Below are 15,377 nucleotides of genomic sequence, written 5' to 3'. Positions count from 1 at the left end.
TCCTCTTATATTGGTCGTCATTGGGAGAAGGACTCTCTTACATTGGTCGTCATTAGGAGAAGGACTCTCTTACATTGGTCGTCATTGGGAGAAGGATCCTCTTTCATTGGGGGAAGGACCCTCTTACATTGGGAAAATGTCCCCTTTATTATTAGGTTCATTGGGAAAAGGTCACCTTTACACTGGTGCTCAGTGGGGAGAGTGCCCCGTACAGATAGCTAAATAAATCATTGGTGTCGGGGATTATTTATGTGAGAAATGGAAATTGCTAATTGCTCAATAAACTCCTAGCAACCCCTTGAGGAACCCCAGGGTTTCACAGAACCCTGGTTAAGAAAGACTGCTCGTACAGTATTTGTATATTTATACCTTATGCAACACGTAACCTTAAAAGTTTAATTTTATTTAATTTTATTTAATTGGTATACATTGTTTGTTCATTCACTATTTATTAACAAGAATCACCCACACATGATACATAATTCATAACCTATCACTTTTTATTTGATAAATTCAGATTTGATATTGTATAGACTTTAAATTGTTTACACAACCATTCACATTGAGTATTTTGAGATACACCCCTTCACTGAATGTTTGATACATTTTATATTCTTTAATAGCACTTGTCAAATCTTGATCTTAACGTCTGATTTCTTATATTCACCTTTGAAGGACGGCTAGCGCTGTACGTTTTGAGAAAATAACACGTAACCTTCGACAGCAAGATCTCTATAATGACTGTGTTATGTTATTTTCTTGAAAAAATCTGTTCAATAAAAAAGAGGCAATTTAAGAAAGACTGCTTTAGATACTGAAGTTGTTTGCATAACAAAACAAATTTGATGCTAATAACCTTTGTTCTTTTAATTTATAGGTAGGATATCCAAGATGGCTGTGATACCTGTGGGACTACTACGAGGATGTATGTCCATGCATAGATCGTTATACAGACCTTGCACCTCTAATGTGTATAGCACCTGGCCTAGCTGTTTGCACACAAACCAACACCACAAAAACTCATTACTGCATCCGACTTGGCCTTGTGCACACTATTTATACACCCCCCTCCTAAATACCTGGAGTCCATACAGGTCTCAGAGTTCACCTCTGAAAACGGGCAACCCTTGTGAAACAAGGCGTCCCTTTTCTGCTGCTACTTTGGTTCAGTCAATGCCAAAAAATGTCCAGCCTTACCTGCGACTTATGAGACTGGATAAACCTATAGGTGAGAGAGAAAACTCACACTACACATGACTTATGTAAATCAAAACCTAATCTATAAATGTTTACTAATGGAAACCTCTACTACGATACCTATATAAAGTGCCATGGCTGGTCTCTCCCTCTACTCCCCTATGCCTGTACCCTGGTGATCCTTTTCATTTTAATGGATTTCAGAACTGACCTGGAACATGTGTGCAGAACAGAAGTCCTGATGACAACAGCTGCATAATTGTTCAGAAAATATGAGTCAGAGACAGCCATGTAACTCATTTTTTAGGAAAGATGTTTAACGCGGCACATCATTTTATTCATAGCTGCAAAGTGGGAATGTAACACTCAGGGTTAGTTCACACCATAAGCAGTGCGTTCCGGTTCGATTCTTCCCGGAACGCACTGCCTCGCATTGCGGCTGGCTCACTTTTTTGCCGGGCTGGAGGGGGCGTGGCGGGCCATTGAAGTGAATGGCACCGTAGCCATGCCCTCTGGCCGCAATGGGATCGCGGTGCGATCAAAATAGTGCTTGCAGCATTTTGATCGCACTGCAGGCACAATGTGCCTTGCGAGCCCGTGTGGGCGATCTCATTGCGGCCGGAGGGCGTGGCTACGGTGCCATTCACTTCAATGGCCCGCCACGCCCCCTCCAGCCCGGCAAAAAAGTTAGTCGGCCGCAAAGTAAAACAGTGCGTTCCGGCCAGAATCGGGCCGGAACGCACTGCAACTGGTGTGAGCGGGCCCTAAATGAGAAATGTAGATGAAGAACATGCATTTGTAGCCCTGAAGCATGTTGCCCAACTGAACTTTTACAGGGTTATTCACAAAAGGGTGAAGAGTTTGGAGAAGGCAGGAGAAGGGAACAATCTAGGACAACATAGCTGAACTGGAAAGTGAGCTGAATTGGAGAATGTTTCCAAATCAGCTATTTTGGCCTTAATTGTTCTTTCCTCCTGCCTTCTCCAAACCCTTCACCCTTTTGTGAATAGCCCCCTTAGTTTCAATCTGCTAAACACATTCCAAGTGCATGAAAACAAAAGCTGTGCTAAATACTACTGTTGCTTTTCTTTAGAAAGTCACCACAGCCTGAGTAGAAAAGCCTGTCCCCTGCCAGCATGCTGCTTAGAAGGTCCCTTGCTCTGTGTGGAAGCAGTGGTCTCACTGCAGAGGTGTGACCTGGCTTCTGCTAAGTCACAGCTAGAGCTGTCCAATCATCAGGGAGCATGAGTTTTGTTAATTGAAAAGCTCTAGCTCTGACTCAGCAGGTGGAGCATATTGGACCTCTGCAGAGGGGCCACTATTTCCACAGAGAGCGAGGGTCCTTCTCTCCAGCGTCCTTACGGGGGACAGGTGTTTCTACTCTGACCGTGGCTACTTTCTAAAGAAAACTGAACAGTAAGGCTTAGCACACCTTTTGTTTTTTTATGCACTTGGAATGTGTTCACAGATTCAGACTGAAGGTTCAGTTAGGCAACATACGTCAAGGTTTTAAATGCATTGTCTTGGCAATAGTAATGGGTGGATTACTTTTTGGTGATGCCATTGAGGAGGTCCTTCAATCTCAAGAGATGCATCAAGCTGCAGCAAATTGAGTCTGGTATAGTATACAACACTAAGGGGCATAGTTCTAAACTAGTGAATGTGACTTTCACCAAACATTCACTGATAGTAAATCGGTCACAGGCATTTAAAACACATACACTCACAAAAAAGATTCAACTGTAATGAATGTTTGGCGAATGTGAGATGAACTGTCTTATAAATATACCCCAAAAGGTGAATGTCGTCATCCAATTTTAACTTGTTTTTTTTTTTTTTTATGCATTGCAGGAACTTGGCTGCTATACCTGCCCTGCACCTGGAGCATTGCCCTGGCAGCAGATCCGGGGAGCCTGCCTGACCTCTCTATGCTGGCCTTGTTTGGCACAGGAGCGATATTGATGCGGGGTGCTGGCTGCACTATTAATGACATGTGGGATAAAGATTTTGACAGAAAGGTATGCTGTATATAGACATGTCAAGGTTTGCCTAGATATAAATGTGACTGCCAAAAGTGTGCCAATGTATTAAATGGTGGACATGAGAAAGAAATGGGGAAATAAATAGGAGATTTTTGGGTGTTATTTAAAGCACCAGTCCTCGTAAAGCTAATAGTTCAGTTTTTAGTACAAGCTGGAGAGTTAAAGATGAACTCCAGGCATGTAAAAAGTTAACCCTTGCAGTGCGGCTACCCCCACACTACAAGGGTTAACTGCTCGTTTTTTTCTAGGTGCTGGAATACAAAATATATGCTCACCTGATCCTTGGTCCTGTGGTGGTGAGTGCTCACCTCTCTTCCCACCGATCTAGCTGTGGTATGTCCCTTGGCATCCTCATGTCTAATGCAGGTGAATGGACTGTATTAGACGTATATTTTTTTATTTGACTCCCCAGCAATCTGAAAGGGGTCTTAAGCTACCTGACAGGGTCCTATACCTCCTGGGAACTCTATTGGAGAGATCTCTGTGCTTAGTTCTTGGCTCTTTGGATTTTGTATGTACATGATGTTACAGCGAATGTAACAGGAGGAACACACTGAGGTGGACGGAACACTCAAAGCTCCCAGGTGGACAGGAGTAATGTCAGAAATGATGGCAGGGAGATCCCATTATTGGCATTTTAAAGACATATATAAAGCCTGATTCAGCCTAGCAGGCCCTTTAATACATTCAGAAATAACGTATTGCTGATTAGCTGACATAGGGCTAGTGCTGACAGGTTTGTGTTTTGTATCAGAACTACTTCTCTCTCCATGCTAGTCAATCGGAATACAAAAGCAGCTTGAAGAGGGTTGATGCAGCTTTGAAGAAGGTCACCACTAAGTCGCACATTCCTGTCATTCCCCAGAAGCACCTCCAATTCAAGTGGAAAGCAAGCCCAAGCCCTTTGGCATAGGCCCTTATGCTGTGTGATTTCTGCAAGAAGAATTTTGAAAAAATGAAATATGAATATTACGAGAAAATTGAATATGAATGTTTAGTATAAAGTATGAATGTATATAGTAAACTAAGCGCAGCGTGGCATAGGTGGTGCCCATTGGTAGAACTGGTTCCTCAGCAGTTCAGTAAGACTTTGGGGAGGTAAGTGTTATGGATGCACATTTTTAGTTGTGGGTGGTGATTAGTCTGGGTGAGGAGGTTTCGGGGACTCATCAGTGCAGGGGCAGAGTTCACATGTGGTAATGGGTGCACATGGGTCTGGCAGGTGTGTTTTGGGTGTTAATACTCTCATATTAGTTTTTGTAATTATTATGTTATTAAAGCACAAATGAAGTTGCCTGATTGCTCATCAGTTATACAGCAATGGCCCATACACATACAGCATCCCTATCTTTCCTATCACCCCTGGGACAGGACAGTGTGATGTAATTCTCATATGGCACTGAAGTCCTGAATTAGAGGGTGGTCTATGGAATATCGGTGCTAGGTTGGGGCAGTAGGAGGAGTAGGGTTTTAAATGTACCTCTCAGTCAGCGAAAGGGAGTGCATAAAAACATGGTGGCTGTGGGCTGGGGAAAAGAAATTCACAAATATGAATCCACCGTCTTCCTGGCAGAACACAGGGCAGAGTTTAGTATAAGGATAGGGAAACTCTGGATATCCAGCTGTGTTGAAACTACAAATTCCATCATGCATCTGCCTCTTGGAGTAATTTCCGTGGCTGCAATGCCTCATGGGATTTGTAGTTTTACAATAGCTGGAGGGCCGGAGTTGCCTTCCCCTGGATTATTGGAACATTCTAAAAAAAAAGTTGAGTTGACTATTTGGTTTGGGATAGAGTAGGGAGCTATCCCAGAGACACAACAAAAAGTGAGGGGAAATCTCCTCCTGCTGTCCATATTGATATTTGACCAGTGTGTTGCCCCCAGCCCCCCCCCCACCATTAAAAACAATATTGATGTTTCAATTAACTTTTATCAAAGGAGAAGGTCTGAAAATCCCAACCCAACAGTGACTGCAGCCAATCACCTGAAGTTAATATTCGGGCATTCTGCCATTGTCAGGATACAATAGACCAGCGGGGGAGGTGTCACCCATCTGTCAGAAAAATTAGGATGAATTCCCCCAACAGGGAACGAGACATCAATAGAAGTTGAGAGGTTCTACCACTCTGAAACTAAAAAGCAATGTTTGGCTTTACATACACTTGTAAGTGCTTCCAGTGCTAAGATATGTCTTATTTTAGGATAGTTTACAGCCTCAGCCGTTGGTTATAAGAGCCTCCAAATATGATTTCTTTTTTGTCTGAAGGTGGAGAGAACGGCAAGTCGGCCCATTGCAGTGGGTGACATCTCACAGTTCCAGTCCTTGGTTTTCCTTGGCGGTCAGCTGAGCTTGGCTTTATGTGTACTTTTGTGTCTAAATATCTACAGGTGAGTTGACCTGAAAATGGGAGATTGTACATTCTGAATATTGAAATTGTATGAGCTTGCAGATTTCCTGGTAAACCGTGCATGCAATGCTGACTGAGCTGGTAATGGAAGACATAAAAACACAGGAGTAGGCAGGGGACCCGTCTATATAACCGCAAATGAGCTGGCACTATGGAAGTATGTGTGGACATGATTGGAACACTGTCAATGACTTTTCATGTGGTCACCTGAGGTAATGGCTGGCAGGGCTGGTGTATATGTGCAGACATCTCAACGCTCCCGGATGTTCCGGAAGTCTCCCGCTATTAGAAAGCGGCTCCCGGACACCCGGGAGAGAAACATTTTCTCCCAGAAAGGTTTACTCTGCTGGATCTAACAGAGTAAACCTTTCTCTGCGATCTATTTTTTTTTTTTATCGGGGCCGCCGTCAGTCAGAAAAAAAAAAAACGGCATAGGAATGAATAGCTGGATTGCTATTGGCATTCAATTTGCAATAGCCAATAGCAGACTAACTATTGCACCCGCCCACTGCTGCTGTCAATCAGCAGAAGTTGACCTGAAGTTCTGCATCAGGTCCTCTTCTGCTGACTGACAGCAGCAGAGGGCGGGTACAATAGCCAGCGTGCTATTTTTGACAGAGGGCACCTTCCTGAAATGAGAAGGGCACCTCCCTGAAACAACTTATTTCAGGTTGGGATCCCTGTATGTGTTACCTCAGTTTCCCCCATAGACACAGTGAGGAGCTCCCAAATTTGTCTGGTTTGGACAAGAGCTGGTCTGGATCCTGAAGCATGGAGGCTTTAAAGAGCTTTGGGTGGGATAAAGCCTCCATTCCTAGGTCCACACCGTACCTGGTATCCAGTCCTCATTATTAGTCTCAGCTGTCCACAGGCCTATATACAGTATATGTGAGCTGACTGATGCTCAGGGCTCTCTCTCTGCCGCTGGGTGAAAAGGCTGAGTGCTGACAAAATACTAAACAGGACTTCCGGTTCCGGCGCCTGATGAGCTAGCGGCGATCCCGTTCTCTCCGTCCCGCCGAACACCCGATCGAGATAATTACCCGCCGCCTTACATGTCCGAACACCGCCGACAGGACTACTCAAACCCGCTGGCCGCCATGGATAAGTTCGTATCCCGTCCCCAGACGGCGAGACGATCACTAGCAGACAGCATTGAGGGAGAACATACTGCAGCCAAGATGGCGCCGGCTGCATTTACCTCACACAGTGCCACTGAGGATTCAGAAGGTGAGATGCAGATCTCTCAACCCCAATGCCCCATCGACTACACTAAACTGGCATCCGAGGTAGCATCTCACCTGAAAAATGATATTGCCCACATTGTAGCTGATGCCATTAAACTACATCTGGGAAACATATCATCGGCATTAGATTCTCAACATAAAAGATTGGCTTCTGCATAACAGCGTATTGAAAGAATAGAAACTGACACAGCTGATAACGGCACATACCTCTAGGCCGCCTCACAAAAGATGCTAATAATGTCAGAAAAGCTGGATGACCTAGAAAACAGGGCCCGCCGCAACAATTTGCGAATCATAGGCCTACCTGAATCAGTGAAACCGTGCGATCTTCTCCCATTTTGTGCAGAAGCCATACCCAGGGCATTGAGTTTCTCTCATCCTTGCGTAGCAGAACGGGCCCACAGGCTTGGGGCGCCGAGAGATGATAACAGACCACGTCCGGTCATTGTCCGATACTTGAATTTTGAGGACAAACATCAAATTTTCCAGGCCTATCGCACACAGAGAAACCTGGTGGCGGGAGGCCACAAGATCCTATTGTTTGCCGACTACTCAGCCGACCTTACCAAACGCAGAAGAGCATTCCACGAAATATGCCAAACACTGGTCCATCAGAGGATTAAATTCGCCCTGGCATACCCGGCCACACTACGCATTACATGCCCAGATGGCACTATTTCGTCCTTCTCCTCCCCAGAAAAGGTGCGCACCTTTCTCCAGAACATGGCGGACGCCGGTTCCTCCTCACCTATCAAGAGTCCTCCACGGAAGAAGAGATCAGATGCTACTCCATAAGGGCTTAAGGTGAGCCGCATCATTTAACATTCGTCTGGCGGGACGGAGACCTTATTCTCGGAACTTGCACTTAGAACTCACAGCAGTTCTTTAGTGGTTGTAGGCCCCGATGGCGATTTACACGCCGGGGGGTCTATATACCTCCTACATGCAGTTTGCAAGCTCTCAGGAAAAAAGGAAGTCACCCTACAGTTACTTCAGTTTCAACATGTTGCTGCTTGTTGCAGGTCTTTATTGTACCTTTAATTTTTTATTTTTTGTTATTTTGATCTATAGATCAGAGTACCTCCTTCTTTTGGCTACAGGGGATTCAGCACGGGGCACCCCTGCCATTACAGTCTGTTATTTAGACTTTGCATTCACACTAACCATACATCCATTTGCGGAACATGATTCTGATAAGACCAGGGGCACTGGGACACCTGGCTCTCACAAGCTTTCTTTGATGACACATTTTCCTACCTGGACTCACATATCTAAAAATGTCCGATGGGACCCCCCCTGAAAATCATTTCCTGGAATGTGAAAGGTCTTAGATCACCGCACAAACGGTCAAAAATCCTCAGGCACCTCAAGAAATTACATGCTGATATAGCCCTTCTTCAAGAAACTCACCTTTCCGGCGATGACTTCCAGAGGCTCAAGAAATCTTGGGTTGGATCGGTCTTTGGGGCTCCGTCCATAGGGAGGAAGGCTGGCGTGATAACACTCCTCAGTAAACACCTCCCCCACGAAGTCCTTCAACACCAGCAGGACACTCGAGATGGCAGATGGTCACTTCTCTCTCTCCGCATCGGAACCCGCCAACTGGATCTCCTCAACGTTTATGGGCCCAACTCAGACAACAAGAACTTCTGTGACTTCATCCTCAACAAAGCGAACTCACAACAATCGGATGCTATGTTTCTAGTGGGAGGGGATTTCAATGCGGTACCCTCTCCTCTGGAAGACCGCCGACGGTCTGACGGCTCAAGCTCTGCTGGGACCCCGCAAGACAAACATCTCACATCTGCCCTGTCAGCCAGTGGACTTGAAGATGTGTGGCGCTATTACCACCCTCTAGAAAGAGACTTCATGCACTACTCTCACGTGCACCACAGCCTCTCCAGGATTGATCTCTTCCTTGCTGCATCTTCCATCCTCCACAAAATAGAATCGGTTGACATTGAGGACATAATCATATCGGACCATGCTCATATCGTGGTATCCTTACAAGGTTTGATTTACTCCACCAGTTGTTTGGCGTTTTCCCACTTATTTGAATGCTGATAGTGAATTCTGTCAGGCGCTCAAAACCTGGTGGAATGAATACTGTATTGATAATATGCAACATACACATGACCATGTATTGTTTTGGGAAACGGGTAAAGCGGTACTTAGGGGCAGGATCTTGGCCTATGCGGCATGTAAAAAGAAATTGGCAAAAAAGGAATACAGGGCAGCTTGTCTTAACGTCAGGAAAACTTACCTCCTCTTCAAAAATAATCCATCTGAGGCAACCCGCTCAAGCTGGCTACTAGCAAAAGAGCAATGTGATCACTGGATACAACTCCTACATAGACAAATTAGATCTGCCACCGATCTGACTTTTTTTAAATACGGCAATAAATCTGGTAGGTTACTAGCTAATCTGGTCAAAGGCCAAAGGTCTTCTACACATGTCACTTGCCTGATAGTTTCTGAGGGTGTTGTCCGAAAGGACGCCAATTCAGTGTCGGAGATATTTCGATCCTTCTATCAGAACCTATATACTGCCAGCTTCCCAGACCCTACTGGGGGAGATTCTTTTCTGGGATTGATAGACTTACCCTCTCTGTCAGAAGAAGATCTAAGCGACCTCAACAGAGATATCACAGCCCAGGAGGTCCAGGACCTAATTAAACGAGCGGCTAAGGCTAAGACCCCAGGTCCTGACGGATTACCTAGCGAGTTTTATAAAATACTGATTGAGGAAACCCCTCAAACATTAACTCCACTTTTCAACCACATTTTGCGAACATCTGTGTATCCGCCCACTTTTAACCAAGCCTATATTAGACTTCTCCCAAAAAAAGGTAAAGACCCCCTTCAAGCTGGTTCATATAGACCAATCTCGTTACTCAACCAAGATGCCAAATTTCTTTCCAAAATAATGGCTGATAGACTGGCCAAGATCCTGCCGCGCCTTATTGGGCCCAATCAGTCAGGGTTTGTTCATGGTCGATCCGCAGGCATGAACGTTAGGAAGATCATCCTGGTCATGGAACACGCCAGACTGTCCAAACCTTTTCCGCACTCCATGGCTCTTTTATCCCTAGATGCGGAAAAAGCATTCGACAATGTCAATTGGCTGTGGCTCCTAAAGGTGCTGGGCAAAATGGGATTCTCCGTTTCATTCCTTAATCTAATTTCCACGATGTACACGGCTCCCTCTGCCCAAATTTACACTTCAACCCCACTATCTTCCCCATTTATTCTACAGAAGGGGACTCGCCAGGGCTGCCCATTATCTCCTTTACTTTTTAACATAGCATTGGAACCCTTATCTAGGTCACTCTCATCACCATCCACATTTAAAGGTCTTCAGATTGGCACTCAGGAAGTAAAAATTGCCATGTTTGCAGATGACATAATTCTCTTACTGTCCCACCCCAGGACCCAAATCCCTACTGTGTTTGAACTCGTAAATCGGTACGGGGCCTTTTCAGGTCTAAAAATCAATATGGAGAAAAGCGAGTTAATGTATATCAATGGGTCTTGCAATAGTGCAGAGTCCCAATGGGTCAAGAACTATGGCTTACGTCTACAGACTAAACACATTGTTTATTTAGGCATCTGTATACCGCCCTCTGCCACTAATTTATACTCTATCAACATCTCCCCACTCATCAAAACAATAACGCAGGATTTACAGAAGTGGAAAGACTTACCCCTATCTCTACTAGGGCGAAGTCACCTTATCAGAATGATTAGCTTCCCACGCCTCCTCTACCCCATGCAAATACTGCCAATCCTTTTTCAACATAGAGATAACAAGGCCCTCATGAATGCCTTCTTGAATTTCCTCTGGAAGGGGAAGAAACACCGCATTGCCGCCCACAAGCTATACAAACACTCCTCACAGCTGGGGACCAACTTACCTAACATACGTCTCTATAACTTAGCATGCATCTTTAGACACGTCCGAGACTGGTTACTCAGTTCGTCACACTACTCCAACCTTACTTTAGAGGAAGCGGCCACAACCCCATGGTCATTATCAGGGATCATACACACACCACTGCCTTTACTCCCTGCTCATATAAAACATAACATTCTCTTCAGAGACACCATTATCACTTGGAGGGAAACACGCAAACTACTGGGAATCCAGGGTCAGGTATCTCCACTAATGCCAATAACATCGACCCCAGGCTTCCCACAAGGGGCATCGTCTAAACCCTTTAAGGAATGGGAAGAGAGGGGAATATCACGGTTACAACATCTTCTCACACCTCATGGTGACTGCATCTCGTTTACCACCTTGCAGAGTATATATGACATACCTCCATCACATTTACTACACTACTACCAGTCCAAGTATTTCATTAGACGAAACTTGCCTCCCTCTCTTGGAAGCACGGCACCTATGCCCTTCACCATGGTAACTCGACGTTTGCCATCAAAAATGTCCCTGTCACATATCTACAAGATACTTAGAGACCACACCACCACTGACGATCAATCTCCCCAAAACCACATAATACAATGGGCTCTCTTTCTTGATCTTCCCCCGCAGGAGGTTCAAACCATACTCACTAGGAGTTGGCAAAGAATACGTAAAGTCACCACCAGCGAGGCATGGAGGGAAATACAGTTTAAACTGATAAATAGAGCCTACTGTGACTTTAATTTCAAACCTAAGAACACATACACCGACAGACTTACTTCTTGCCCTAAATGCGACGCTCCATTACCTGACTTAAATCATCTTTTCTGGAACTGTCCAAGAATTGCATAATTTTGGGATCATACTTTATTGTATATGCATAAAGTTACGGGCAATACCCGAAACACACACCCTCTGCTATGCCTATTCCATTCATTTGCCGATGTAAACGCTCCTCTTAATCCGCCGTTGACACGCTGGGAACACCCTTGCCTGCTTGGGGCCAAAAAGTGTATCCTTCACAACTGGATATCAAAAGACCCTCCCAATTCCTCTAACCTGACCCATATCTTATTCAAGTTTCTATCCATGGACCTGTTAGAACAGAATGCACAAACCACAGAACAAAACTTTGACATATCGGAATGGGAAGGTTTTATCCATAAAGATTTAACCGTGAACCATAAAGACGATCTACAGGCGTTCATACTAGCTACGACGGGCCGAGCATTGATTTAATGACTGGCATAACCGCCCCTTTCACATCCATGATCTAGCTCTTTCACTTCCATTAATTCATGATTCATTTTCCGCACTGCAACATTAATTGCAATAAAACATCCCTTTAACATAGATGCTCTGGTCTTCTTCCTCTTCTTCTTCTTCTTCTTCTTCTTCTCATTGTTTATATTATTATTTGTGAGATTATTATTGACATTTATATTGCTTTTCATCTTCTTTGGATCTTATGTTCTCCTATTACTTGACTCTGTATCGCTTATTGTACACCTTGGTATAGTATATTTAAGGTCAATTATATTCATGTGGTGTAACAGTAATGCATAATTCAATGTATATGTTGAAAAACATGTAATTCATTTCGTATTCAATACTTGTACTTATTCATGCATCACCTGTACTTAAGCTGTCTGTGTTGGGGAACCCTGTTAGTCTGGAACTGACCTGAGTTAAGTTAGTGGCCTGGATGAGCAGATGTTTTGTTTGTTTACACTATGGACCTGCTGTACGATGCCCTTCTGCATTGACTGTTTGTTTGCTGCCTTGCTGAATAAAAGTACAGCACAAACCTGCTTGGACTGTTCCGAGGTGTCCCTGTCTCATGCATGATTTACCGCTGCCAATACCAGTGGAGCCTGCCCCCCTTACAGTCAGGCTGTCCATGCAGGACAAAGAACAGGTTTACTTCTCTGTAACATTTGTCACAGGGATAACACAATGCGAAGCTGCTCTATAGAGGTTTAAGCCGAAAACGACTCTGTTCACCAACTGGCACACATGTTTATGTAAGGAAATTGTGTCACCTGGGCTTCTGATGGAGATCACAAGTGGCTGTTTCAGCATACTGTACATTACACAGACTGGTCCACTGTTGTCACTGTCAGGGAACCCACCTTGAGAAATGCCATGCAGGCATTGCTCGAGTTCATGTAGACAGGAAGTAGCTACTAGGGGGCTGCGGGAGATCAGCAGCACTGAAATGCAGCAGAAGATTAAAGTAAGGTGAAAACAATATGTTAAAAAATGGCAATTGTTTATAATACACAGTGCTTCAGTAATGATTTACATCTACTTTAATCATTTCATTCTTACATTCTTTTTAGCATTGGTCTAGGAGCTTCTTCCTTGTTGCTGGTAGTTACTTATCCACTAATGAAGAGGATCACCTACTGGCCACAGCTTGTATTAGGTAAACCTGCAAATATCACAGATATGACGAATGTGAAACGTATGGTTCCACTCTGGCAGATGACATGGAAAGAATGATGAAATATTGGAGTAGAAATGATGCTATTATATTATATTTTAGTGATGAGATATGGAGCCATAGCACACACACACACACACACACACACGACATGGATCCATATAGCTTGTTTTAAAGAAGAACTCTGGGCACATAAAAAAAAATTACCGTTGCAATGGGGCTTCCCCTGTACTGCAAGGATTAAGGCCCGGTTCACACATGGGCGTTTTGTAGCGCGTTCCTACGCTCTGCAAAACGCTCAAACACCGAAATCCCATTATTTCCTATGGGTATGGTTCACACCTGGGCGTATTACAGGCCGTATGAATTCGCTACAAAACGCCCTACGCCCAAAGAAGTACAGGAGCTTCTTTGGGGCGTATTTGCCGCGCGTATCCATTGGGATACAGCCAGGTAGCCCTCGGAAACGCGCCTGTGTCGCCATTTTTTTACCACGAATCGCATTTAAAAAGGCGCGACAAACGCGCATATTCGATACGCCTAGGTGTGAACCCAGCCTAAAGTGACACTAAATTCAGCCGTTAAATCATCTGCATTCAAGTACTTGAACTGTTCACAAAAATGTATCTAATTTGTGTATCACTCGGCTGTAGAGCCTCAAATAATCTCTGAATTGGCTCTGACACTGTCCTTCCTTCTGGAGGGTGGCTACTTTTGTTCCCCATGTACTACCTGTGTGTGTTGTAAAGTAGTCACCACTCCAAGCTCACTCCCGTGATGGACTACAATCTCAGTATAGATGAATAAACTAAACATGAGATTGTAGTCCATGATGGGAGAGAGCTTGGAGCGGTGACTACGTTACAACACACACAGAGACCATGGGGGACAAAGGTAGTCAACCTCCAGAAGGAAGGACAGTGTCAGCACCAATTCGGAGATGATTTGAGGATCTGCAGCCGAGTGATACACAAATAAGATACATTTTTATGAATAGTTCAGATACTTAAATGCATTTTTAAGGTTTCATTCCTGAGTTTAGTGTCATTTTAAGTGCTCAATCTGTCTTGGGGGGCTAGAATAAAGCAGTTTTACTTGCATGATCCTGACTTCCATGGCGGTCAGCTCTCACCTCTCTCCCCCTCCACTCTGGCTGTAAAATGTCCCTTGGCATTCTCACGTCTCATGTATGTCAATGGGCCTGCATAAGACGTGATGATGTCAATGGTCCAAGGGAGAAGAAGCTGCGAGGACCGGTCTAGAAGCCCAGAGGGAGCCAGGATCAGGTAAGTACTTCTGCTTTATTCCAGCCGCTAGCCCAAAACAAGCACTTACCTCTTGCAGTGCAGGGCTGCCCCACTGCAAGGTAAAAAAAAAAATTGTATGTGCCCGGAGTTGTTCTTTAAAACAGCTTAGTACTAAAGAAACTATTAAGCATTGTAAATACCCAGTTAATACTGCTGCAGCCATGTTAAATAGGATTACAGAGGTGGAGATAAAACTCCAACCCTTTTGCAGGTATTGACTGTAGTCCACAGCTGGAAATTCGCCCCTTCCCAGCTAACATGACCAGGTAAGCTGAACGTCCATGTTCCCATTCCCAGAGTGCATTCTTTATCTATTCCTTCTGAGAATCTGCATGGAGGCTGGCGACCCATAAATCTGTACGATAACGCTGGTGCCACTGTCTTTCCCCTTACTAGAAACGTCTTAGCAATGTATGGAATGTATACTTTAGAAAGAGGAACTAAGAAATTCAGATCACGGCACAGCCCAGGTTGACAAAGTTCCAGTATGGGATCCAGCTTTGTCTTTACACACCCAAAGCTAAAAATTAAACATTTTGGCTAAGTTTTACTTTAATATCTGTAAAAAATAAGTAAAGGCAACTGGACTTGCTGTATTTTTCTTGAGGATGTTTCACTGGTCATCCAACCAGCTTTCTCAATTCAGAATGACTTTTACAAAAATTATCTGGGAATAAATATGGTGAATGCTGCTCCAATCCACATAATCTGTTAGTCGCAACCAGGTGTTCATTGCATTTGTATAATTGGAGCTAGGAGGTGTTATTAACCTGTCCAGAGCCAGGGCCAAGCTTGAAAAGAGGTGG

The 15,377-nt window shown here is 44.4% G+C and overlaps 1 protein-coding gene across 1 annotated transcript in view; it reads left to right on the top strand.

The window, feature by feature from the left end:
• Positions 1-882: 882 nt before the first annotated feature.
• Positions 883-15,377, top strand: part of COQ2 (coenzyme Q2, polyprenyltransferase) — a 23,012-nt gene continuing 8,517 nt past the window's right edge. Inside the window, exons 1-4 of the mRNA XM_018557460.1 lie at positions 883-1,228; positions 3,049-3,215; positions 5,508-5,629; positions 13,161-13,246. Of these exons, the coding sequence (XP_018412962.1) occupies positions 892-1,228; positions 3,049-3,215; positions 5,508-5,629; positions 13,161-13,246 (712 nt within the window). The 5' untranslated portion in view covers positions 883-891. The remainder of the gene's footprint in view (positions 1,229-3,048; positions 3,216-5,507; positions 5,630-13,160; positions 13,247-15,377) is intronic.

This window comes from Nanorana parkeri, unplaced genomic scaffold (assembly GCF_000935625.1).
Source record: "Nanorana parkeri isolate BGI_ZX_2015 unplaced genomic scaffold, ASM93562v1 scaffold284, whole genome shotgun sequence".
Taxonomy (NCBI): domain Eukaryota; kingdom Metazoa; phylum Chordata; class Amphibia; order Anura; family Dicroglossidae; genus Nanorana; species Nanorana parkeri.
The sequence above is the reverse complement of the archived record's forward strand: the minus strand, read 5'-3'. Positions and strand labels throughout refer to the sequence as shown.